Source organism: Cheilinus undulatus, linkage group 19, assembly GCF_018320785.1.
Source record: "Cheilinus undulatus linkage group 19, ASM1832078v1, whole genome shotgun sequence".
Classification (NCBI taxonomy): domain Eukaryota; kingdom Metazoa; phylum Chordata; class Actinopteri; order Labriformes; family Labridae; genus Cheilinus; species Cheilinus undulatus.
The window spans coordinates 13005074-13030514 of record NC_054883.1 but is presented as its reverse complement, the minus strand read 5'-3'; the positions used below and the strand labels follow the sequence as shown (position 1 = coordinate 13030514).

Genomic DNA, 25441 nt, shown 5'->3' with positions numbered 1-25441 from the left:
TAGGGGATTTTCTTGCATTGGCGTAACAGAAGCCAATCGTCCTCTCACCCTTGGTGAATTGAAGCGATTGATTTATGATTTCTCTTAAGTTTTTCTGGATTTGTTGCATGTAAAAAGCCAACGTTAGATCTTTGTACTGCACGCTTTGTGCCCTCTGACGCTGCTTAATTTCAGAGAGCTTTGTCAGGTCCCGAGCAGCTACTTCTCTCTCCTCACAGGGTGCTGCGAGTTTTACGTAACTGCCTATTCAGGGCATTCCTGCCCACCCTTGACTTTGAGGCTTCACTGTCTCTGGGTGCTGAGCGAGGGAAACTTGTCTTTAGTCCTTGTGACAAGTGCAGCCATTCCAGAGCCCGGCAACAAACTCCAGCAGACATCTTTGGCCCCTGGTGGGAGGCGGCTCTCCTTGGAAACTCAGACTGTACTGTAGGTGCTGCTAATTTATGCCCCTGAGATTAAGAACAGTGGACAAGGCTGCGGAGAGCAAGGTCAAACTCACCCGGCTTACGTAAGGGTGTTTTTGTTCCTTATGGTTAAAGTGGCACAAGTGTGCACCAAAATGTCTTTGAAAGACTTTCAGATTTTTATTGTTTCTTGCCTCTTTTCTCCTGTTACAGTAATTTAACCCTCTGGCACTTCTTTAAAAATGACTTTGAACTCTATTATCACAGAGGCCAAACAGCTTTTTCCTTCTTGTGCAGCTTGATATGAGGATTTCTATTAGCCTTTCATTGTCAGACATTTAAAGATATTAAGAGTTTTTTTAAGGGCTCTGTCTGGAGTGTTCTAAGCTGAATTTAGACCGGAATGAGAGAGAGAGACTTAAGAGGAGCTTTAAAGCAGATCCAAATGACTTTTCAGGCTGGTTTTTGGAGATTTGCAAAGCAAAAGTGCAGGGATACTCACATACAGATTTATGTTTGGGTTTTATAGAGGATGAAATCACCACCACTTTTTAAACTGCTTGTCTGTTTTATGGATGTTGCATAAGAAAAATACAAAGGCTCACTTAAAACATGCTCTGTATGACTTAATTTAATTTCTAATCTTTATCTTGTAAAAGAAAAGGTTGATGTTTGGGTAAATATGGAATCCCTAAACAGACAGGCATCCGTTCTTCTTTTTATTTTGTTCAGTTTTCCATTATAATAAGGAATTTGGGGCCATTTTCTTGAGATTTTGTCCTGTTTATTTTTTTTACACTTCAGATAACAACACTCTATTTTCTCAAGAGATTGAGAAAATCACAGATGTGAATTTGATATGGGAAAATGATGATATAAAGTAGATGTATGCATGTCTATTTATACAAAATTTTATAAGGCAGTCTTCTCTAAACTTTTCTTTTAGATACAGCTTACAAGTGGTTAGCTTAGCTTGGCAGAAAAAAATCTGAGGCTAGATTTTGTTATCTAAATTATGTTTATATCACAATTTGCTGTTTTCTGGCTCAGTGCAACTAAGATGTTAACCACCACATCTTGTACAAAAATGGCATATTAAAGCACTAGAAAGCAGGTTTTGTTACTTTTACACTATGCTGACTCTAGAATTGTTTGCAATCACATTATCCTGAATGTCCATTGTGGGTCAGGAAGCCATGGGAATGAATGGGAACTGAGGAAAGTTAGTACAATATGGAAAAAAGTATTTGTCCACACCTGTTAGTTATTGAATTCAGGTGTTTCATTGCTACAGGTGTATAAGATCAAGCACGTAAACATGCGGTCTCCATTTGCAAACGTTTGTGAAACAAAGTGTCTCGTTCTGACGGATCAGTGACATCAAGTGTTGTACTGTGATGAAAGCCAAATTTGCAGCAAGACAATTCATGAAATTTCATCCCTGCTGGATATTCCACAATCAACTGTAGGTGATATTATAAGAAAGTGGAAGCATTTAGGAACAACAGCAGCTCAACTACTAAGCATAGTACCATGATAAATCACAGAGCCGGTTCAATGACTGCTAAGGGGTTTGGCGGAGGCCGCAGGAGAACGTTACCTGTCTGACTATGAAGTTTGGTTGAGGAGGGATAATATATTGGGGATTTTCCACCATGACTTTTGGCCAAGCCAAACCATGCATACTGGTTTGCTTTTTCATCACCAGTTTCGCCACGCTGTGCTGAGAATGGTCCTCCTCTGGAGCAGGGCCAAAGCACCAGTTGCGCCGTGGTGATGTGAATCCCGGGGTGCGATTTGCCAGAGGGGATTTCCCTCTTGTGCGCCTGATATCCCACCGTCTGATGACAAATTTTCAGCCCATGTACAGATGCGTTTTATCCCTGCCTCTGCTCGGACAACTCCTCAACAGTGGGGATCTAATGTCAGCCAGTGTTGAGTAGTGTTACGTTTGAAACTAACTCGATAGATTACTGCGTTACATACAGAGAAAAGTAATTTGTGACGTTACTGCATTACCTACTTCTAAAACTAACATGGTAGAGTACTTTTGTGTTACTAAATATTAAAACCTTTCAGCCACTCCTTCCACTTGTAAAAACAACAGATAACGACCGCACATCTGCATTTGAATGTGGAGACTCTAATGCCAATGTACAGCCTGTACTGCCAATTTACAGCCCATAATCTGTATCTCTGCAGCCTGAGAATATCACTAACAGACAGGAAAACGTTTACAGCTCTTTAACGTGCTCACAATCTGAAAAACAAGCTGAGCAGAGGCAGACAGAATCACTCGAACGCTGTGCGTAATAACAGCGCGTAATTGAAATGGCTGCACAGCTGATTCAATGAAAGCAAACAGAGCTTTTAAACTTATGTTTCACCTTGATGCTGTTATTGTCCTTTTTATCCAAAAATCCATCATAATGTGGATAATTCCAGTATTCCACAGTGTCATGCTGTCCTTTCTATCATCTCGCTGGTTCAACAAGCTAACAGCGTCCGCATAATGTCACTGAATGTTTACCTTCTGCTGGTATGATGCTACGTGTCAACGTGCATACAGGAAGAAAGAAGGCCAAACAGAGCAGATGCTTCAAGAAGCTTCCTTTTTTTCTTTCTCTCTTTTTGAAGCGAGAGAAGAAAATTTGGGATTTTTCTTTCAGTAACTGATTACTTTATGAAAATGTAACTAAGAACGGGATTACTTGAATTGTAAAACTAACGCGTTATGTTACTCGTTACAACAAAAAAGTAATCTGAGTACTCTAATGGATTACTTTGTAACGCGTTACCCCCAACACCGATGTCAACGGCTGAAACATTTATGACATGTGACCAAAATTCAAGATTAATGTGATTGTACTGCGGTCCGATAGTCCCGCACAGTCAGAGTTCTCACACTGACAAGTGAAAAAATCAGGACAGACTAGGCGCAGCTCCAGGATTACAGCTTCATCTGTGCCTGCTAATAACAAAAGTTTAACCCTTTCCTCTTAAATTCTAGACTTTTTCAAAAATGAAATGCTGGAGATGTTTGAAGCATTTAACCTGTGATAGAGACAGTCTTTCCTATGTAACAACTTAAGAGTATTAATTTATTAACTGGCGCTAATCAAGCAGAGTTGCCCGATCCAAAACTATGATCGTGTTAATTTTCTGCTGTCCTAAAGACCAGTAAATCAATCATCAGAAGACACTTTCTTTATCTTCTATGTAGGAAAATTCTCTTTTTGATGATAAGTGTGAATTATTCTTTGTTTATTGATCGCTGAAAGAGAGCAAGAAAGAGAGAGAGTGGGAAAGTAGCAGCATCCCGCACTCAGTTTGATTTTTGTTTTAAAAGGATGAAAGTCAATCGGATCAGTCAGTGTAGAGATCAGACTGTGGGTGAGATCGACGAGGACCCTGCGTCATCAGCTCTAGATGCACCTCAAACGGGTTGAAAATCAAATCCCCTGCCACGCTTAGCTGCTGTGCCAGGTCAAACCAAGTAGAGCCGAGCCGCTCCATGTAATAGAAAAAGCCCCATGTGAGACTGTTTTTCAAGGTTTGGGCTTGGCCCTTTATCTCCAGTAAAGGCCCATCTTTAAAGGGACATATTTTACCCCTCTAAGACAAGTCTATATTGGTTTCAGAGGACCCCAAAACATGCCTGTGAAGTTTGTTGCTGAAAAATATCCCAGTATTGGATTGTTACATGTCTAAAAACCTCTCTGTTTCAGCCCTGCTCAGGATGAGCTGTTTCTGTGTCTGTGGCTTTAAATGTTAATGAGCTGTCTGACTCCGCCCCTGACCACACCCCTCTCAGTAACTGGATTTGGCTTAAAGGATGTGGCTCTCCTTATCCTCCTCCCAGCTGGCAGCTGAGAGGAGGATCAGGAGAGGAGGGCAGAACTTTTTTCCAAGTGGGGAGGGCCAACCAAACCTGGGGGCGGGGCTAACTCCTAACATGACATGAGGGGAAAATCTAAAAAGGCTTGTTTCAGCACATTTTCTGAAAGGTGGAGAACGAGAGGTGGAGGGAATGGATTTTTCTGGTATTTTAGAGAATTGTGGACAGGACAGGGGCACATATTTATATTAGAATAGCCTGTAAAAGTGATTTTTGCATAATAGATGACCTTTAATGCATAAGCATACCAAGACATTTTGACAATGCTTTGCTTCCAACTCTGTGGCAACACTTTGGGGAATGCTCTTTTTTATTCCAGCGTGACTGTGTCCCAATGCACAAAGCAAGGACTATAAAGATATGGTTAGAGGAGTTTGGTGTGGAATAGCTTGACTGGCCTGCGCTGACCATCGAGCACCTTTAGGATGAATTGTAAGCCAGGCCTTCTCATCCAACATCACTGCCAGACCTCATCAATGCTCTACAGAATGAATGGGCACGCCATTAGCATTGGTATTAACCTTGTTACATTTACAGGGCAGTGATGGTTAGCCATTACACAGCTCATAGGTTTATCTCTGTGAAAATCCAAATGGATCATTGTAACCTTTCTAAAAGGATGCTTCACTGTAGTGGTGTCAGTCATTAGCTAGGCTAAGCTGCCAGGCCCAGTTTACTGCTAAATAACCACTGAATGGCGGTCATACCACACACCACTGTTGAACGCAGCCATCAGTGGTAGACTGTTTTAGGTGGTTTTGAAAGCAGCCTATGTCTTTAAGTTCCTATTTGCCATTTCTCTCTCCTAAATGGATTGGTTGCAGCTATACAAAGCTCATGCTCCTCCTCTACCTCTTTTTTCCTCTCCGTCCTCTCTGACCTTCTCATCAAACATATCCACCGCCTTTATACACGCACACACAAACACAGAGAGAGAGGAGCATACTGGCACACTACAGAGATTTCCCTGATAAGCAGCTCTTTGCTGTCTTGTGTTAGCCTCTTCTTTCTCTGTGTAATGCTATGAAAGGGATAATAAAGATATCACAGCTTCATCTGCTGTAATAGCCCTCGGGTATGTCTGCACCTGCTCGCTGCTGCACATCAGAAGCATCTTTTGTCTCCAGTAGAGCCCCTCAAAGGTTTATCTCTCACTCTTTGTGTCATGTATTCTGAAAAATCAGATGTAACCCCCTCACTGATTTGCTTTTTGTCCAACCTGACTGTGTTGTTTGCATTTTACAAACAGAAACATCTCTGTTTGCACAACCCTCCACACTTTATTGAGCCACAGGTATTTGGCCTCAGATCCCGGTGTTTACCAATGAATACAGACAAGTGTGTTGTGCACATGCGTCGTACGGCGTCAGCCTGGGAACAGTGTGTTATGACTCCAGCAGAGCGCTGGTGTGTGAAGCGTTGTAACGTGTGTGCGTGGAGGAGATGCCAGCACCACGGGCCTCTCTCTTGGCCAGGCTTCCTGACTCAGCGCTTCCTCTCCCCGCTCATTGGCGCAGACACAAACTTCCTGGCAGAGCTTCAGTGCGGACGCTCTAACCTCATCTCTGACCCCCTCCCTTACACCCGCCTCCAGGCAGCTCCTTTGATTATCCAACCGCCTGTCAGAGTCATCTCAACTCCGTACGGCCTGCTTGATGTCTTCCTTCTATGCCACTTCTGATTGGGACGCACAAACTGTCCTGAGCTTTAGCACGCTGATAAAACACTGCTGTCCTTTTTTTCCCTCCAAAGAACAAGACTTTAGAAAATCATTCTGCTCATGCAGTCCTGGTCACGCTGTCAAATTTTAATGTACTGTACGTCACTGAGATGCTGCTCATGCTGTTCTCATCCTTATTTTTGTTTGTGCATCCCAATTTCATGCTCGGCTAAACGCGTATCAGTTGTAGATTGGCTTGTCACCTGTGGTTGCATTTACATATAGATGGAAATGTATTTAAATCTAATGGTGGAAGCTGGTGGAGCTCCATGAGGGCAATGCTGGGGCAAGTCCAAACTGGTAGATTAAGACAGGGAAAAAAAGCCTACAGTGTGGAGGGGAGATTGGATGTCTGGGATTAGAGCAGCGCTAATGCTGATAATATTGTCTTTATTAATTGCAGCCAGCAGTGACTGCTGTGTTTAAAAAAGGGAGATGTTTAAATAGGCTGAGGGGAATAAAATAATTAGCTAAAGTACAGGAAAAGAAAACTGGATAACCAGCAGCATATTTTAAAGTCATTTAGCATTAGCTTTTTGCAGTTTTTTAACTCATCCTGATGTACATTTTACCCCAAAATCTAATTCACTTTTATGTGTTGAGGCAGTTCGGTATATTAAACTGAATCTTTTTACTTTTCTTTTTAACTTTGCAACTTCTATGAACAACTTTAAGTTCAGTCAGGAACTCTCTCATCATACATTTAACCCAAATATTGCAAAATGGATAAAAAGTTGAACATGGCGGAGAAGGCTCTGATCAAAAGAAGCTCCCTGGGTTACTCAAGCAGCATGCTTTGACTTTCCAGGGAGCTAGAAACCCACACACATTTATGACAATGCGTACTAAATACGATAAAATTACTTCATAAGCAAACAATCCATAGTAGCATGAAAAACAATATGAGGGTGCTACAAGCTTTATGCTATAAAGGAGGAGGCTGGGGTGGAGGTTAAGCTTTGCCAGCAGCAGCTGTGTGGTGCATCAGCATTAATGCAAGCAGGGATTTGTGTGAAGCATGTCATATAAATACACCGCTGTGTCAAGAGAAAGAGCTGTGATTGGCTGTGGGAGCTAGGAGATGATAATTGAGCTGGCTGTCAGCCAATCACGGCTGGGCGTATGACTACCATGTCCTGCATGAACTTGGCTAAGCTTCATTTATGGGCAAGTGGGTTGGTGGAGCAGACGCCTATGCGGAGGCTGTCATCCTCAATCCACTGGTCGTGGGACCGATTCCCTGCCTCGGTGCTGTTTGGTGCACGTCTTTCTCTCCCCATGTTTCCTGTCCCTCTTTTGCTATCTTAATAAAGGAAATTAAACCTTGCACTTCTTTTGAACTTTGACATCCCAATCAACAAGTGGTTTTCTTCAACCAACAAAGGGGGTTCTGTTGTGATTCAATATCGTACTAATTTGATGTCAGCAGGCTGCTGAAAATTATTTTTTAGGGGTCCAAATGACTAAATGGTTGGGTTGCGCCTCATGTTAGCAGGTGGCCTGCGTTCAAGTCTAGCCTGCAGCTCCTGTTCTGCATGTCTCTCCCCCACTCTGTCATCCCTATTTCCAGTTTTATCCACTATCATCCTCTCAGAATAAAGGCAAAAAAGCCCCAAAATTTCTTTAAAAGTGTTTATTTCACAACCCAAATTCCAACAAAGAAAGAGCTGCATGTCTCTCCCCACTCTCTTCCCTGTTTCCGAGTCTATCCACTGTCCTTCATCTATGCAATAAAGGCATGAAAAGGCCCAAAACAAAAATCTTGAAACTGAGACATTTTACCATGTCATGACAAAATATTAGCTCATTTTGAATTTGATGGCAGCAACACATCTCAAAAAAGTAGAGACAGGGCAACAAAAGGCTGGAAAAGTAAGTGATATAGCTGGAGAAGCATTTTGCAACTAATTAGGTGAATTGGCAATAGGTTGGTTACATGATTAATTATAAAAGGAGAATTTTCGAGAGGCAGAGTCTGTAAGAAGTGAAGATGGGCAGAGGTTCACCAATCTGCCAAAAATGCAACTAAAAATAGAACATTTATCCATCCTTCTTTTTTCTGCTTAATAGGGGCTGGGTCACAGTCAACCCACAGATCCTTCTTCCCAGCTACGCTTTCTAACTCCTTTTGGGGGAGCCCAAGGTGTTCCCGGACCAGACAGGATATATCATTCCTCCTGCACATTCTGGGCCTTCCCTGAGGTCTTCTCCTCAGCTGATATGCTTGGAAGACCTTCGAAGGGAGATGCCTAGGAGGCATCCTGATCAGACTCATCTGGATCCTTTCAATGCAAAGGAGCATCAGTTTTACTCCTAGCTCTCTCCTGATGTTTGAACTATACCCACAATATCATTCTTTAGGTCACTTAGCAGAATTTATAACCATAGGTCAGGGTTGGAAGGAAGATCAATGGGTAAATTGGAAGCTTTGCCTCTCAGCTCAGCTCCCCCTTGACCACAATGGTTCAGCAGCCCAATGCCTGTAGTATTGCTGATGCTGCACCAGTCTGTCTGTCAATCTTATGCTCCCTCTTACCTTCACTCGTGAACAAGACCCTGAGATACTTTAACTCCTTCCCCTGAGGCAGAGACTTACACTCCACCTGGAGGGAGTGATCCACCTTTCTTCTGGGAGAGAACCACGGCCTTGGACTTAGAGGTGCTGACTCTCACCATCCGCTTCGCATTCAGATACAAACTATTTGAATGCCTGCTAAAGGTCCCTAGCTGAGGAAGCCAGCAGAACCATGTCATCTAAAAAAAGCAGTGATGAAATTCTGAGGTCTCACTCAAACTAGAAACCCTCGAAATCCTGTCCATAAATATCACAAATAGAATCGAAGCTAAGGGGCAGCCTTAGCAGAGGCAAAACTCACTGGGAACACGTCTGGCTTGATGGAACAATTTCAGAAATGCTCCTCAATTTAAAATTGCAAAGATGTTGAATATCCCACCATCTACAATACCTAACATGTTCTCTGGAGAAATCTCTGTGCAAGGGACCAGACCAAAGGTCAATATTGGCCTGTCTGCCAAGACCTGTCATCTAAAGGAAATATTTGTTGCCTCAAAAATTGAACATTTGGGCAAAGAAAACCCAGGACTGTTGAGCTAATAGAATCCTACATCAGACAAGAATGGGATGACATTCCTTTTCCAAAATTCCTGTAACTGGTCTCCTCCCTTCCCAGACGTTTACAGACTGCTGTTAAAAAAGAGGGGGTGCTACACAATGATAAACATGACCATACCTTTTTGAGATGTGTTGCTCAGATCAAATTCAAAATGAGCTAGTATTTTTCATGAAATGGTAAAATGTCTTAGTTCCAACATCTGATATGCCGCTGGAAAATTTGAGGAAGTTTTAACGTTATTAAAAATTCAGTACCACCCAATTTCAGTCACTGTACTTGAATTGATGGCTCTACATGACTTTTGTCCTTCTAGTAACAGAGGAACAGGTGGCATTAATGTGGGCCTTTAGCCTGTCACTTGTCAGCCAGCTCTGCTACATCCCGTATCATACAAATTTACCTGTTACTCTTAGATGTAATAAAAATCAAAGCAAATGGGTCATTTAAAAAACTCCTTTTTTCATTAGAGCTTCACGGAGACAGGATTTTCATTGTCATATTAAAGTTGTTGTCTGGTGGTGTAGAAACCACAGTCTAGTGTCTAGATTTTAAAGCAGATTCTCAGTGATATCCCACAAAACTGTGAAATATCGTTTTAATGGTGGAGTTTTAGGTTGAGCTGCATCAGCTGATAATGTACAGGATTATATCATTCTATACCTGAATGTCATAATCATGCTTTTACTCTAATCATTATCAAATAAACAGTGTTCCTTTAGTGAGCATTTCATTTCTTTTCAATGTGTTTGTGTTGGTAACAGTGCAGTTTGTGACCTCAGCAGTGAATGTGCTGCCTCCCGCTCCTCGGCTCTCGCCTTTAGTCATTGAACATTGATTTTTATTAGCATTTTTTATCATAGTGCTGTAATAATCACCGCAGGGCTTGTTTCAAGTGAGACCTTGTCACTTTTTGCTCTCACCAATCTGCTCCTTCTCTGCTGGAGCAACATGTCTGATTACAGGATAATGTAGTCCAGCCTGAGTTAGAGCCTCTGTTTTATCTGTCTGCAGTGTCATCATATACGCCACAGTTGTTACTTTTTGTTTCCTGACATGGGCACAAATCCACGTTTATGATGCAGGTGTGCATGCATTGGCATTCGGGGTTGTAGACGTGTAGGTGGATGTGCTCCTGCTGCTGCTACTGTATGTACTCCTTCTACCTCAAGGTCAGTGCTGGGTCTCTGTGCTGATTGGATTTAGAGAGGAGGGGGGAGGAGAGGAGAGGAGGGAGTGCAGTCTGCAGACGGAGGAGAAATCTTTCATAAGACACAGGGACAGATCATGAGGCAACTGGGCCTGTGGTCACAGAGTTGTAAATCAGCCCCCTACTGTACTGCAGCACACACCCACATCAAAAAGAGAGTGGCCATTAAGTGCCTTTTTGTAAAGTCTTTTGCATTTTTTAATGACATACTTAAGGTTTTATTAAATGATACTTTTGCAGATTCTGTTGTTATTTTGAGTGTTTTTCTTGGTGTCAAGCAGCTCTTTGTGGTCATATTGCTACTCTTTTTGTCTTTGTCATTTTAGGGTATGTGTTTAAGTTGGGGAGTTTTCCTTTCACTCAATACTGTGACTGTTAAGTGGTCATCAGAGTGACTCTGTGACTGTTGAGTGGTAATCAGAGTGACTCTGTGACTGTTGAGTGGTCATCAGAGTGACTCTATGACTGTTGAGTGGTCATCAGAGTGACTCTATGACTGTTGAGTGGTCATCAGAGTGACTCTGTGACTGTTGAGTTGTCCATGAAAATGTATTACATTAGAAGAATAGTTGTAGCTGAAGTTGCTTTGCATGCTTCGTTGAAGTTTGCAGAATGATTTTGTTTATTGTGCCCTTGTTTGTTGTTTTACATCTCTGAAGTTCTCTTTCATCTTCTCGTTCTTCACATCTCTGGTCGTTTTATCTCTCTCTTTCTCTCTTTTTTTTTTTTTTTTTTTTTTTTTTTTTACATTTTCTTGTGTCTCTTTGTAGTTGTAGTTCATGTTCTTTGTGTATAAACTGCTTATTTTGCACTTAATTGCTTTTTTTCACTTTTTGGTGTAGTCTAGCATCTCTTTGTAGTTTTCCTGCCTCCCTTTGGAGTTTGTTGTAGTGCTTTACTCATTTTACATCCTTTTTTGTTTGCTTTGTGTCTCTTGGGTTGTCTAGCGTGTTCTTTTGAGCATCAGTAGTTTTTCTGGAGAATTCATTTTCTTATTCTGACCTGTTTGTTTTTGTTTTGTTTTGTCTCTGTGAGGTTGTATATTGTCTCTTTGTAGTCTTTTGACATCTTTAATGTTTCTATGTACTTTTTATTTGTACCATCATACATCAACCACATTGAGGCTTTGACTTACTGTTGTTGTTTTGTGCTTCCTTTACTCTTTGATTTTTTTCTTTCTTTTTTATTGTATCCTTTTGTTATTAATTTGCCTTGCCAAGCAAAGATGCGGCTGGTCATAAGCAGAGACTCCAGGCTAGGGATACCTCATTTATTCACTAATCCACCCAAAACAGCCTTGGTAAAAGCAGAGAGACAACTTGGCAAACTGTCATCTGTCCATGCCAGTTTTTGCCAGCCTGGTTCCTGACCAGATATCGCTCAGAGGATGGAGCACAGTCACAGATCCTCCCAAGAAAATCAGAACATCACTCCTCTGGCTCGGCTTCTCTGGGAATAAAACTCCCTGTTATTTGGCGCAGCTGCAGGGAAGGTCTGGTGAGCACTCAGAGGACACAGTGTCAGTCATTACCCTGATGACTTTTTAATGGCTGTCTGATTGGACTCCGCCAGAGATGACATGCCCTTGTCCTGTGCCGATTGGTCGTGTTTACGTGGAGTTTCTTTTATTTCTTGCTAGTTTTAGCATTCGGGTGTTACTGTGAGGCCAAACTTGCTGGTGTAATTGGGTGTTCTTTTTGTGTAGTTTGTATTCTGTCATGCGTTTCTCTCGTCTGCCCTGATGATGACTCAGGGATCTGTGTGTTGGGGCGGGGGCTCTTCTCCTACCGTCTCCTTGCCAGTGACCGAGATGAGGCCTGACACGGTGCCCACTCTCCTTCCTCTGGGTGTCAGTCACGCCGAGCCCAATGCCGGACCCCTCAGCATGACACCGCGCTGTGCAGCAGGATGCTGAGTGTGCTCTTTACTGGAGTTTGAAGTGGCAGATCCCCCTTTACCCCCACCTCCCTGCCAGGTGACGATGGCTGGAGCATGAACTCAAAAGCTGTCTTTATTGCTGGGATTGTTGGATGGTCTCTTTTGTAGCTGATGGTTATGCCCAGTAAAGTGATGTCACTGTACACATAGATTACTGACATTTGTCTGGTAGCATGCTGCACTTCTGATTAGATTTAAAACTGAAATTAACTTCTCAGGTGTTTAGAAATGAAGGCAATGCAAAAGTTAAGAATACTGCAGTTCCTCTAATGCCCACTTGGGGTTTGCTCCAAAGCTAAGGAAGTACCAACAACTCCCATGTTAAAATGCCAATTGTTGCAGGAGAAATTTACATGTTTACACGCACTGGCACAAAAAAGCATAAATTTGATCTGAACAGCTTATAACTGGTTGTGCAGAGTGAATTATTTTTCAAATTTATTTATCAGTTTTGATTTTATTAAAGCTAAAGTTTTGCATGAATTTCCCTAACTAGTATGGTTGAGTTGACTAACAGGTGAGCATAACGCTGCTTTCTACAATGCTTAATCTTCTGGACTGACATTGTCGTACACAACAAGAAGAGACATAGCTTACAAAAACCTGAATAACTTTTGGACCATAAATTGTAGCCTCTATGTCTTTTTTCCTCTTGCAGCCTGCTGTTCGGCTGTTACAACTCCTATCCGTGTCTTTGTAGCCCTTACAGAATCTCTTTCAGTGAGTCTGGAACTTTGGTGACTTTCTGGGAGTCTTTAAAGTAGGGCTGTCGTGGTATACCGGTGTTGACTATAATCGTGGTATTAAAAAATAAAATTTCAATATCGTGTTAAAAATGTGCATGATGATAATATCATGTAAATGATCCAGTGCCACTTGAACACAGTTTGTTATCTACATCCGCCCCTGTTTTCTTCCGCCCTGCTTCGTCTCCCTCCTGTAGCACCCCAACAACCCCTCCCCCTTCCTTCTCACACACAAACACTGACCCTCCGCAATGACACAGCAGCTGCAGTACCTCCTTAGATAGGTATTTTGGGTGTAATTCATCCGCCAAAAGAGAGAACACAATATAAATAAAGTTAAAGATAAATTTGATTAATTGTCCCATTTTTATTGATATCGTGATAATATCATTATCGTGACATTTTTTGCCCACGATAATCGTAAAGTGAAAATCTGATATCGTGACAGCCCTACTATAAAGATTAAGCCCACTGCTGCAAATCTGATACTGAACGTCTTTTTATCCATTTTAATTGTTTCTGCTGCCAGTGGCTAATGCTGTGCACCATTTTGCATCCCACAATGCATTGTGATTGGTTGTATGGTAGTCCCATCATGCTTTGTCGAACTGCACAAGTCTTAAAACTTAGATCATGTAGGGAACGACCTGAGTAGCTGATAATGGAGAGAAAGAGAGACAGAAACACTGTGATATGGCCCTCCTTGTCACTGCAGACAGGACATGGTTTGAAAAATGACACAAATTTTGTTAACACAAAGAAGTGCAAGGACTTTTTTTTGCAGATATGTCAATGTTTTGAAGATTTTTAGTCACTGAATGATCAGATTTTCAACTTCTAGTCCCCAAGAGATGGGAAAACACATTAAAAACATTTTTAAAAATGTGGGGTAAAACTGCAAAAAAAAAACAATCTATTCTGAGGAAGAAATGAAACATCGCTTCATCTAGCAGGGGTAAATGACTTTGGAGCTGTGTAATACCAGTTTTAAATGTTACTTTAAATAACAAATGAAAATTTTCTCCAAGAAATGTAAAATGTCTTTGTTCCTTTTTGGATTTTAGTTTTCTTTCTTGGTCATGTTTCACTAACCAAAATCTCTCAAAAAGTGGCCAAATAATATATTAGCATATTAATTGTTATGAGATATTTCTAAAAAGAAAAAAAAAAACAAAAAACAAAAACAAAAACAGAAAGGAGAGAAAAAAAAACACAGTTACACTAAAATCATTGTTTTTGGTTTGTTTGTTTGTTTGTTTTTTTAATTAGAAAGTTAGAAAAAACAGATATTTACATTTCATCATTTACATCTGTTTTTTATGCCACTTTAACAAGTTACTTAATATTTTGCGCTCTTAATGAACATGTTTAACCCTTACAATACCAAAAGGCCTGAATAAAGGAGAGTGATATGACTGCAGACTGTACATCTCTGATGACCATTCTCACAGACTGTTCATCTGAGGCGCCGTATATCTCAGGAAGGATTTGACTACTGTATGTAAAGACCTATTTTAGAAGTAGTTACACAGATAATGGCTCACTTAAGCTTTGTTAGCTTTAGCTTAAGTAAACACAGCTACACTAGCTACATAAGTAATGTTAGTACATAAGCCAATGTAGCTAAGTTAACTTTAGCAACAAGCAAATGTAGCTAAAGCTAATCTAGCTACACTGATATCGTACCTACATAGCTCACATGGCTGATTTGTGAGCCTAGCTTTAGCTACATTAGATACGAAGGTATGCAGCTTCATCATCCATAGCCAAGTTTGCTTTAGCAATGTAAGCTCTAGCAAACATAGCTAAAGCTAACTGTGCTTACCAGGTAACATAGATACAAAGCTTACGTAGCTGCTTTGTCAGCTTAGCTTTAGCTGTTATCTATGTAGCTCATGCAGCTAACAGAGCTGTAAGCTGTGCTGACTGTGTTGGATGGAGAACGATCTTTTTTCCTGTTAGCACGCTCAGTTCTATTAAAAAATGTCTAACTGGGTTTATCAGGTCCGATTTTTAACTTTAAACTTTTGGTATTCCAACCTTTGTCTTAGCCCTTGATCTAACCTTAAACAGAAGTTTAATCCAATTTTATTTCTTAAAGTTTGAGGGTGTATTTCCATTCTGAGATATACAGTGTCTCAGATAAACAATTCACAGCTAGACTGTCTTGGAATAGAGGCCGGTGCAGGAGAAAGGGTTAAGCTGATTATGTGTTCAGGGGCCCCTGGCAATTGCCTACCTTAGCTTATAGACTAGATAAAGTCTGTTACTAGGCTGGCTATGGGTGTGATCAACCGATCCCGTTTATTTGTTAGCTGCTTAATTCTGACAGTATACCATATAAATAGTTATTGATAAACAGATGTATGACAAATAGAAGGAAGTTGGAGAAAATTTAAAAGCATGTGTAATAATGTGGTAGAAACCTGTCAGTGGCTTTTATAGAAAATACTCCCATGAGAAGTAATACAAACCAAAACAATCAAAGTATAAGGATATACTAACGAAAACTTTGAAATTCATTTCAACAAGAACAGAAACAAACTGTTAAAAGAGGTTTTTTCAGCCTACTGTTCCAGATGTACTGTTTTTAGCAAATAATATGTTCATTTTTAACACTGCAATATAATGGGATTGATAAAATGACAATTTTTATTCAGATAAATAAAAAGAAATGAATTCATGAGGGCATTGAGTTCAGTGGGAGCAGTTTGCTGGCAGACAGAGAAAGCTTTAACCCCCGCAGGTTTCTCCCCCAGGGACTCCCTCCTGCCTCAATACAACCTGCCCTCCCTCGCACTATTGATGTGCCCATGACTTTACGCTGCGCTCTGACATTGGCCCCCTCTAATGGCTCAGTCTGTTTACTGGACAGCAAGCAAACAAAACGGTCAAGGTAGATCTTCTTTAGTGCCGGGTTCATAAATCTGTTACCACAAAAACAAACTGGATGGTTGGATCTGTTTTAGCTCAAAAAAAAAAGAAAATTTGAGATATTTTCCAGTTTTAAGTCACAGTTTAAGATTCACACTTGCTGCACTTATTGGCTGCCTTGTTTTAGGAGTCCTCTAGTGTATTACTGTAAAGAGACAACATGGCAGCGCTGTAGAGGTCACGACACATCAGAAGGTTTGAGCTGTGAAGTGACGTAGATCCAGACTTTACTGAGTAGTAAATCTGCAGTGCAAAGGTGTGGGAGAGAAAGGGCATTCTCACCAGTCAAAGTCAAATTAGAAAGAGAGACTTCATTCCCAGACTCGTCCCTGACTGGCTCAGGTCCAGGACTTGAGTATCTGCCAAGTGCAGACCACTCTGACCCAGACGTGGCTGAGCTGGGTGAAGACTCACCGTCTCATTCACTGACTCAATGATGGTGAGTTTGTCTTACTGGCCCATAAGATAACTATCACAGAGTCAGAGTAAAACAGCTTCTTTTCAAGCATAATGTTGCTAGCTTCTTTTGGGACAGGGAAGAGTCCATTGCAGCTTTTTTAAAACTGTATTAGTGTTAAAGTTTGATTTTTTTTAATCGTTTGGTTTTGAAAGTGCTCTGGAAAATGTTTTTCTGTTTTTAAGATCACTGTCATAAGATACAACAACTTTTGATGATCTTATAAATTAGCTGTTTATCATATACAGTAATTTGTTGAATCTTTTTAGACCAGGGTAGTCCAGCCAGTAATTCTCTATTGGACCGAGGTGTAGGCTTTGACTTGGCCATTCTACAACATTCACCTTTTTGTCTTAAACTATTTCTGTTTGGCTTTCGCTGTATGCTTCGAGTTATTGTGTTGCTGGAAAATAAATCTTCTACCAAGCCGTAGTTCTCTTGCAGACTGAATAAAATTGTCCTCCAGGATTTTCCTAAATTTTCTGCATTCATTTTACCCTCTACCTTTATAATCCAGCTGCCAAGGAGCATCCCCCTTGATGCTACCACCACCGGGCTTGTGTTTGTGATGATGTGCATACAACATAGCGTCTTGTCTGATGGTCAAAAAAGCAGGGCTCTGTGAAGGTCAGTCAAGTGTCTGGCTGACCGCTGAGGTCAGCCCTACAGATGGCTCTGTCTGCATCTGAGTAACTGACTGACTGAGTGAGTAAGTGATTCTACTTTCAGAGTCATACCATACAGAGTTCGGTTTGCTTGTGCTAAAAGCCATCGGTAATGGCTGCCTCCACTGTGGTAAGTAGAGCCATACATACAGAGCTGTGCTATGGGCAGGTATTAGTTGTACTGAAAACCCTCCAATGGCTGCCTCCACTGCTGGAAATACCTCAGAGATAGCTTTAGCATTGCATCTGTTTTACTAGAAATGGACCACGTTTCTGTATGACATAAAGAATTAAAACAACCCTAAAAGCTTATCATGTGGGAAATATGTTTTCACTCTTCTGAAGACCTGCTTCGGCATGGCTATGTGATAGTTAAGAGGGAAAGGGTTAATCGTTGTGTGAGTGCTTGTATACAATGGCTGCTAGCGGAACGATTATCCACAGTAGCACTTTTGTCAGAAATAGACAGCCTTCCTTTATTAAAGCCAGCGCAGAGAGCAACACTGAAAGCTTTCAGGGACTCAGAATGATGTTGTCGCTCCTCTGCTAACCTGCTTCAGCATGAGTATGTGATAGTTAAGGGGGAAAGGGTTAGTTGTAGTGAGTGATTGTAAACAAGGCCTGCTAGTGAAGTGACTGGCTCGGACTTAGCTGCAGCAGCACTTTTGCCTGAACTGGACAGCATGTATTTATTAAAACAAGGGCAGAGAGCAACACTGAAAGCTTTCCATGACAGAAAAGATGCTTTCACTCTACTCCTGGTCTCTTATGGTATGGCTTTTCGATCATTACGGCCCGCTGTTGCATTAGCTGATTGACTTGATGTGTCTGTGTGCTGTGGTCACGTGTTTCTGTGTAGCCAATCAGATGTGATAAAAGATGAGCTATATAAATTTAAGTCACCAGTAACAGTAAATTTAGAAATAAGGACAGGGTACAGGGTTGTGTAACATAGCTTTTATACAAAACAGTCATTCTTTCAGTTTTATACTTTATTTATTGTCCACATGCTCCATTTAGAGTTTGATTTATTTGAGAAATATTTTGACAAAGCCATGTAATTTATTTTATTAGCTTTCCCAGATGTATGTGTTTGCACTGAGGCACAGTCATGTTGGGATAGAAGGCTTTCCCCAAACTGTTGCCACAGAATTGGAAGTATGGCATTGTCCAAAATTTCGTGCTATGCTGAAGCATCAAGATTGACCTTCACTGGAAATTAGGGGCCCAAGCCGAAACCTTGAAAAAAAGCCCCATACCGTTACCCCTCCTCCACCAAACATCCCAGATGGCACAATCCAGTCAGGCAGATAATGTTCTTATGACATCCACAATGGAAAACCATTTCATGAGGCTCCCACCACACAGTTTTTCGTCTCACATTAATATTGGTGTAAGTTCAGAACTCTTCAGCTATGGAATCAGCAGAGCATTGCTGACTTTAGCAGGTTTTGACTTCACTCTGTGATTATACGTGATTGATCTTCTGATCCGTGGCTGAGTTGGTGTTGCTCCTGAACGCTTCCACTTTCTAATGATACTATTACAATTAATTGTTGAATATCCAGGACGGATGAAATTTCACAAACTGTCTGATTACAGAGGTGGAATCCATCACAGTACCACATTTAAAGTCATTGAGCTCTTTAGTAACAAGTGTTTGCTAATGTGACATGATTGAAACACCTGTATTCAATAATTAACAGGTGGGGCCAAATACTTTTGTCCATATAGTGGATACCACTTTCAATGAAATCTTCAGTTGCTGATTATTCAAAAAGCAATTTAAGGTACTGTAATTCTGTGGATAATGTGCATTTTTAACAGCTTGCAACATTCAAAGCAATAATGCAGTTACACAAAACACTTAAGCTTCCTACCCTTAGCTCGATATAACAAAGAAAATGAACTTTGAAATCAAGTTCATTTCAAGGTAAATCAAGGTCAAGATTCAGGATTAAAGCAAAAGTTATAAGAAAAATTGAAAGCACTGAACATTGAAAAGTCTGTCAAAGAAAACAGTTTGATTCATTGCTACAGTTTGATAAATACTGTTTAAATTGGTTAAAACACATCAAAAGCGAGTAAGCATGTAAAACAGGACTTCAGAGGCCTCTTTAGATGCCAAGGATCCCCTCACACATTGTGTGGGGCAGACAAGTGTACAAGGCTTTGATTGAAACCCGCTTAAATGACTCCTCTTGTTTGGTGTGTCAGTAATCCCCCTGTTGCATGTTTGTCACAGGTCAGGCTAGACATAAATAATGTATCTGGAGACATCTGACTGAGAGGCTGGTTAAAGGTGGCGCTCTCTCTAATGACAGCAAACAAGCTGTTTCCCTGACATTTCCAATGAAAGGAGGGAGGCAGAGAGAGAGAAAGAGAGATAATGAAACACAAAGATGGATGCAGTCCTTAAATGCAAAGTAGTCTCTCAATTTGTGTTGCCACAGAGAGTGATGAAATATGACAAGATGGCTTTGTCTTTACTGCATATTGTGACAGACTCAGCAGCTGCAGGGCCAGAACAAATGTCTGCTATTGGATTTAATTGTTTTAAAGCATCTGTCTGGAGGAAAATAATGAAAATATTCAGCGATTGTCCTCTGTTATTTAGCAGTGAACAAATAAAGTATAAGAACATTTACATCTGTTTTTTTTTTTTTTTTTGCTATATAATAGAATAATAGTTATTCTTAGTACTCAATTGAACATTTTAAGCACTTAGAATAAATTTTGATTGCAGATAAATAGTATTTTCAAAAGCAGAAGCACAAACACAACATATCATGTCTAATCTTGCATCCCTGGTATGAGCAATTACAGCAGCAAGGAAGGGTACAGAATTACAAGCCACCACTGTTTGTTTTGTTGCCATGTAGAGAGGCCATCAATATAACTAATCCCAGCCATACACATTTACATCTTACAGGCGCCAAGGTTGGAGCAAATTGGGGGTAAATGTCTTGGCCAAGAGCACATTGGCATGTAACTGCAGGAGCTTTTGATCAAACCCCTGACCTTCCAGGTTAGTGATGACCACCTCTACTCACTGAGCCTCAGTTGTCCCAAATAATATAAGTATCTTTAAATGTACTTTGTTACTCCGCAAACTCTGTCCTAGCAATTTTCATGTCACCAGGTAATTCAACTCCAGTTAAACTATGACACTAACTCTGTATGCCAGACAAAATGAATTATTTAAAGGTGGAAGTTTAATCTTCTTGCTGTCTTTTGTTAGTTCTTCAACTTTATAAAAATCAAAACATGATAATTTAGATCATTTTTTAATTTAAAAAAATGTTCTGGTTAAACTGGTACGCCAGATGGATTTGTTTCACACATTCATATGGAAAACCGCTCATAGACAGCGATTGGGAAAGGGCAGAGCCTTTGAGAAAAAACTCAGAGGGTGATTGGATGAACATCCTGTCCGTCCAATGGTTCAGAGGAGGTCAATTGAAACCAGTTAATCGTGGTACACTACTGTGGATTCGAAGAAAAATACATTGGCAGGGTGAAGGCCTACAGACTTTTTTATTCAAAGTACTTTTTTCTTTGTAAAATCATTTCTTGAAGACTCCAAATGGAAGCATCATGACATTGAAAAACTCTTCACATTGAACCCCTTGAGGATGCTTTGGTCTTCTAAACCATTGATGTTTTTAATCCATAGATATTCATCCTGTAAAATCTAATCTTGGCCTGCGTTGTTGAATCACAGAAGACGAAGTGATCGTTATCACTAAAGGAGCATAACTTCCAGTCTGCAACTTACACTTGATCTGATTAAGGCTGCAGCATTTTGCCCTTGGGCGATGTCTGTAGCCTTGCACAGAGGAGAGATAACCTGATCTCTGCTCTTCTCTGGCTATGAGTCCAATTTAGCAGCTCAAAACTATGAATAAATCTAACACTCCATAATTGAATTCTTCAAACAGGCCACATTTTCAAGGTGAGGCCTGAATGCAAATCCATTTTCTAGCTTTAACAATGAAAAGTCATTTTAAAAAGAATAGGCAAGGAACTATTTTTCAATGTAAAGAACAATGAAGTGTCTTTTGTAGTTTGATTCATGCTCATTTAGAGCTTTAAATCTGTGCCACAATGGTCATTGTACCTAAATAGATGATTAATTTCATGTCTCACCCTTTTCTTTTTCCTTTATTATCAACGTCCCATTTCTTTTCCTACAGTTGAAACTGAAAATACAAAAAATAAGAGAAGTAGAGATGTAATTATGAATCACAGCTACATCATCTTTAACTACGCGTTTGCCAAACAAGGCTCATATTAATACTTGTCCTATTCTGCCTCTAAGAGATGCCCAGAATGATAAATTCCATTAATTGTTTAGAGGGTTAGTTAGTATTTATTCGGCATGGTTTGCCTAATTATTTCTCCCGACGTGTTTTGTCTTGTGCATAATTCTGCGCTCCTCAGGGACGGTGTAGCGAGTGGGTGTGCAGAGAGAGCTGGCTAATGGGATGGAGATGGCACTGAATACCAATGCTGTGACCAGCCAGTCCTTGCAGAGACCAGACACTGTGTTTGTGTTTGTTGTTTGTGTTGTGTGTGTGTGAATGTGCGCAGTTGTGTTTTTTTGTGCATGGTTGCACATCACATATGCATGTGAGTGTGTGTTTGCTGTGCTTGCTGCTCTCTCCTCACTCACATCCCGTCTGGATCGAAACCCTGCCCTTCCTGTGCTAAAATAAACCCACCTTGGGAAGTTGAGGACCTTGCACAGAGAGCTGAGTGTTACACCTTTTGACTGGGATCATGCAGCATGCATACAGTCTGTGACTTTGTGCAGAACACTTAAGGAAACAATATAGTGGAAATGGAAACATGTATGTATTTCTTTAAAGGTTATATCATTATTTCTGCTAGCCTCACTTTAGAAACCTCTGCACACAGTGACCAAAATCAATAGAGAAACACATTTATTGATTATCAGTAGCAAGGGTGCATGGGGCTGAAGCATGGCACTCAGTGGCATCCGAATGAAGGCAACTGTTGTGAGCTTTACTTTGTGACATTTTGGATCCTTGTATCTTTCTCATATGATGGTTCTGGAGACCTATGGAGAAAAGGAGGGAGGGGTCTTGGTTCCTATATCTATACATCAGCAACAATCATACAAAGTTAACCACTAAAAAAAAAACAAATTTGCATCTCTTGCATGATCCATTCCACAGAATAACAATACTAATGTAATCTGATACAAATTAGCAGGTGCTAAACTGTATTGAAATTCACACATTAACATGTAAAAAAAAAACCTGCGAAAAACAAAAAAAAAAAACCTAGTCATTTTTAGCACCCATTGCTGATGCTGATTTTTTAAAGGCTTGATTGCTCATTTTTGTTTAAGGCTATAAAAGCAGCATGTTTTACACAATATCCAACCTGAAACTCTGGGATGTTTCACCTGATCTTGAATCAGTGCATAACAGTATGGAGTTCAATGAGGAGGGAGAGATTGGAGAAATTTTATGTTTTAATTGATACATTTTGCATATTAATCCATCCAGCCATTTTCTATATCGCTTATCTCGTTTGGGGTCGTTGGGGGGGGTGCTGGAGCCTATCCAGCTGTCATCAGGCGAGAGGCGGGGTACTCCCTGGACTGGTCGACAGTCAATCACAGGGCTGACATATAGAGACAATCAGGCACGCTCACATTCACACCTACAGCCACTTTAAGAGTTACCAATTAACCTAATGGAGTATCTGGAGAGAACCCACACGAACAAAAACACTGCCATGACAATGATGGTAGATATGAAGCAAAACGTTTAGATGAATGTCAGAAATGGAAGAGCAAGATTTTGATTTGTGGCAACAACACTAAAACATAACACAGTAGACCTAACAAGGGCAGAAAGCTGATTAACTTTTTACAGCAATAGATGTATGCGTTTAACCACGCAATATTTAGAGTTTTGGGGGTTAAGAACAGTTGACTGTGTAGTTGATGAACATGATCTGTAAGAGTGTGATGTGCATCATCTTGTTCTACATCCAACACTGTATGAACAAAATGGTCAAATCTCTCATTACATATTGCTTTGTGTGGGCTCTCTCACATAGAAAAATCTGATCAGATTTAAGCATGCAGGTGAAAGTCAGTCTTTTAGTCCACGGTCCTCCCTGTCTTGCTTTATTTTTGTGAGGCCTTGACGCTGACCGATGGCCGAGGCGCAGGCTGGACTCCTTTGTGACAACTTCTTTTTGGTGCGTTTTTGGGTATTGTTGGCAGGACCGTATGTCTAATGCTGACGTGCTCAGGAGAGGGAGGATGGAAATGGTCAGCTCCTGGATATGGGAGCAGCAGCTGTGCTTCTATGGGCACCTGCTGCACTTTCCCCAGGCCTGATCCATACTGGCCCCCATACTGGGTGCTCAGGACCTGGTGAGTTGGACCAGACCTCAGGGGTGTGTCATGGAGGGGGCATGGGCCTGGCACAGGCCAGAGCAGCACAGGGCCAAGGGGTAGGCAAAGTGCTGAACCGGCATATGCTCTCATCCCTGACCTGACCTGATATCATGCCCCCTTTCCACCTTTTACCACAGTCCTCTGTAGTCTAACTAAAAAGTTTGTTCTGTGCTTTGATCAAACTATTATATGGTGGTTTTCGACCCTGTATAAACCAGCTCTAAAAAGCCTTTCTCAGAATGTTAAGCTTTGGAGTTTGACACTTGTCACTCCACCCCTCTCTTACGTGTCTTTTATGCAAATTCATACAGCTAGAAAGTAAACAGAACCAAACCTTCACTGATTATACTTTCATGCAGTATTATGTATATCTAAAGATTTTTTCTGTCTTTTGTCTTTCCATGTCTAGCTCATAGTGGAGAAGACCACAGACTTCCCCTCTGCTGAGTTCTCTCTGGTGGAGGATGTGGCTCTGCACTTCACCTGTTTGATGGACAGGCTGAACGAGCAGCGCCTCTTCCAGCCCGACCTGTGTGACGTCGACATCGTTCTGGTGCGTCAGCACAGCACCTTCCCTGCTCACAAGGGCGTGCTGGCGGCCTACAGCCCTTTCTTCCACTCCCTTTTTGCCCAGAGCAAGCAGCTGCGGCAGGTGGACCTGTCCCTGGATGCTCTGACATCACAGGGCCTGCAGCAGATCCTCAACTTCATCTACACCTCCAAACTGCTGGTGAGCAGCCGCACGGTCCGTGACGTGCTGAACGCTGCAACCCTGCTTCAGATGAGTGACATTGCTGCCTCCTGCCGTGACCTCATCAGCAGCCACTCACTGAGGGCCACCTGTGCTGACATGGCAAGTTCAGAGGGGCTCAGTGGCGGTGACCCAGTGAGGCCCCCCAGCCAGCTGTACTCAGAGATCAAACAGGAGTCAGAGATGGGGAGGGTGTACAAGAGGGACGGCAGCAGCCCGTTTTCTGTGAGGGTGGAGGAGTCAGCGAAGTCGGCCTCCCAGCAGAAGCAGTATTACCAGAAAGAAGAAGGGTTAGGGAGCGGAGCTAGCTCAGGCGTGGCTTCTTTGTGCAAAGTGGAGAGCAATGGAGAGGAGTCAAAGTCAGCAGATGGACGCACTTCTTTCAACAGAGACCAGATCATTGTAGAAGTCAACCTAAACAATCAGACCCTCAATGTGTCAAAGGGATCAGAGGGAAAATCAGCAACCACCACTGAGACAGCCACCATCTTTGGTCACTGCCACAACACTGAGAGAGATTCAGAGGATGATGATGAGAACGAGGCGGAGAATGATGACACAGTTGGGGAAGAGGAAGATGATGACCTGAAGAGGAGGGAACTGCTTGGGCAGAGCAGTGAAGAGGATGAGGAGGAAGATGAGGAAGAGGAGGAGAACACTTTAAACATTCCAGGGTTGGAGCAGGTGGCCATGTTGGATCGACCTCGCCGGGGCGCCAGAGCCTTCGCCATAGCAGGCACAACGGCATCCATGAGGCAGACGCTTACAGAAGCCACATTAGCTAACCAGCGACCGGGTGGGAAGAGGACGCTGGACGCGGAGGGGCTTGGTCAAAAAGTGAGGCTGGAGGAGAAACAGCATTTCCCATGTAAGAAATGCCCCCGTGTGTTTAACAACCGCTGGTACCTGGAGAAGCACATGAACGTCACTCACAACCGTATGCAGATCTGTAATAACTGTGGGAAACGCTTCCTGCTGGAGAGTGAGCTGCTGCTGCACCAACAGACAGACTGTGAGAAAAGCATCCAGGTATGAGTCAATAACATTTAACCTTTATTCACAGTGCCTACCTGTGGTTTCACAAAGCTTCCTGAGTGCAAAGAGCTGATGATGCCTTGTTTTGAGGCAATGACATTAAACGGCTG

General features: G+C 41.6%; 1 protein-coding gene across 1 annotated transcript in view; it reads left to right on the top strand.

Moving 5' to 3' along the window:
- zbtb47b (zinc finger and BTB domain containing 47b) overlaps positions 1-25441 on the top strand; it is a 47077-nt gene that overhangs the window by 6376 nt on the left and 15260 nt on the right. The window contains exon 2 of the mRNA XM_041814225.1: positions 23955-25325. Within this exon, the coding sequence (XP_041670159.1) occupies positions 23955-25325 (1371 nt within the window). The remainder of the gene's footprint in view (positions 1-23954; positions 25326-25441) is intronic.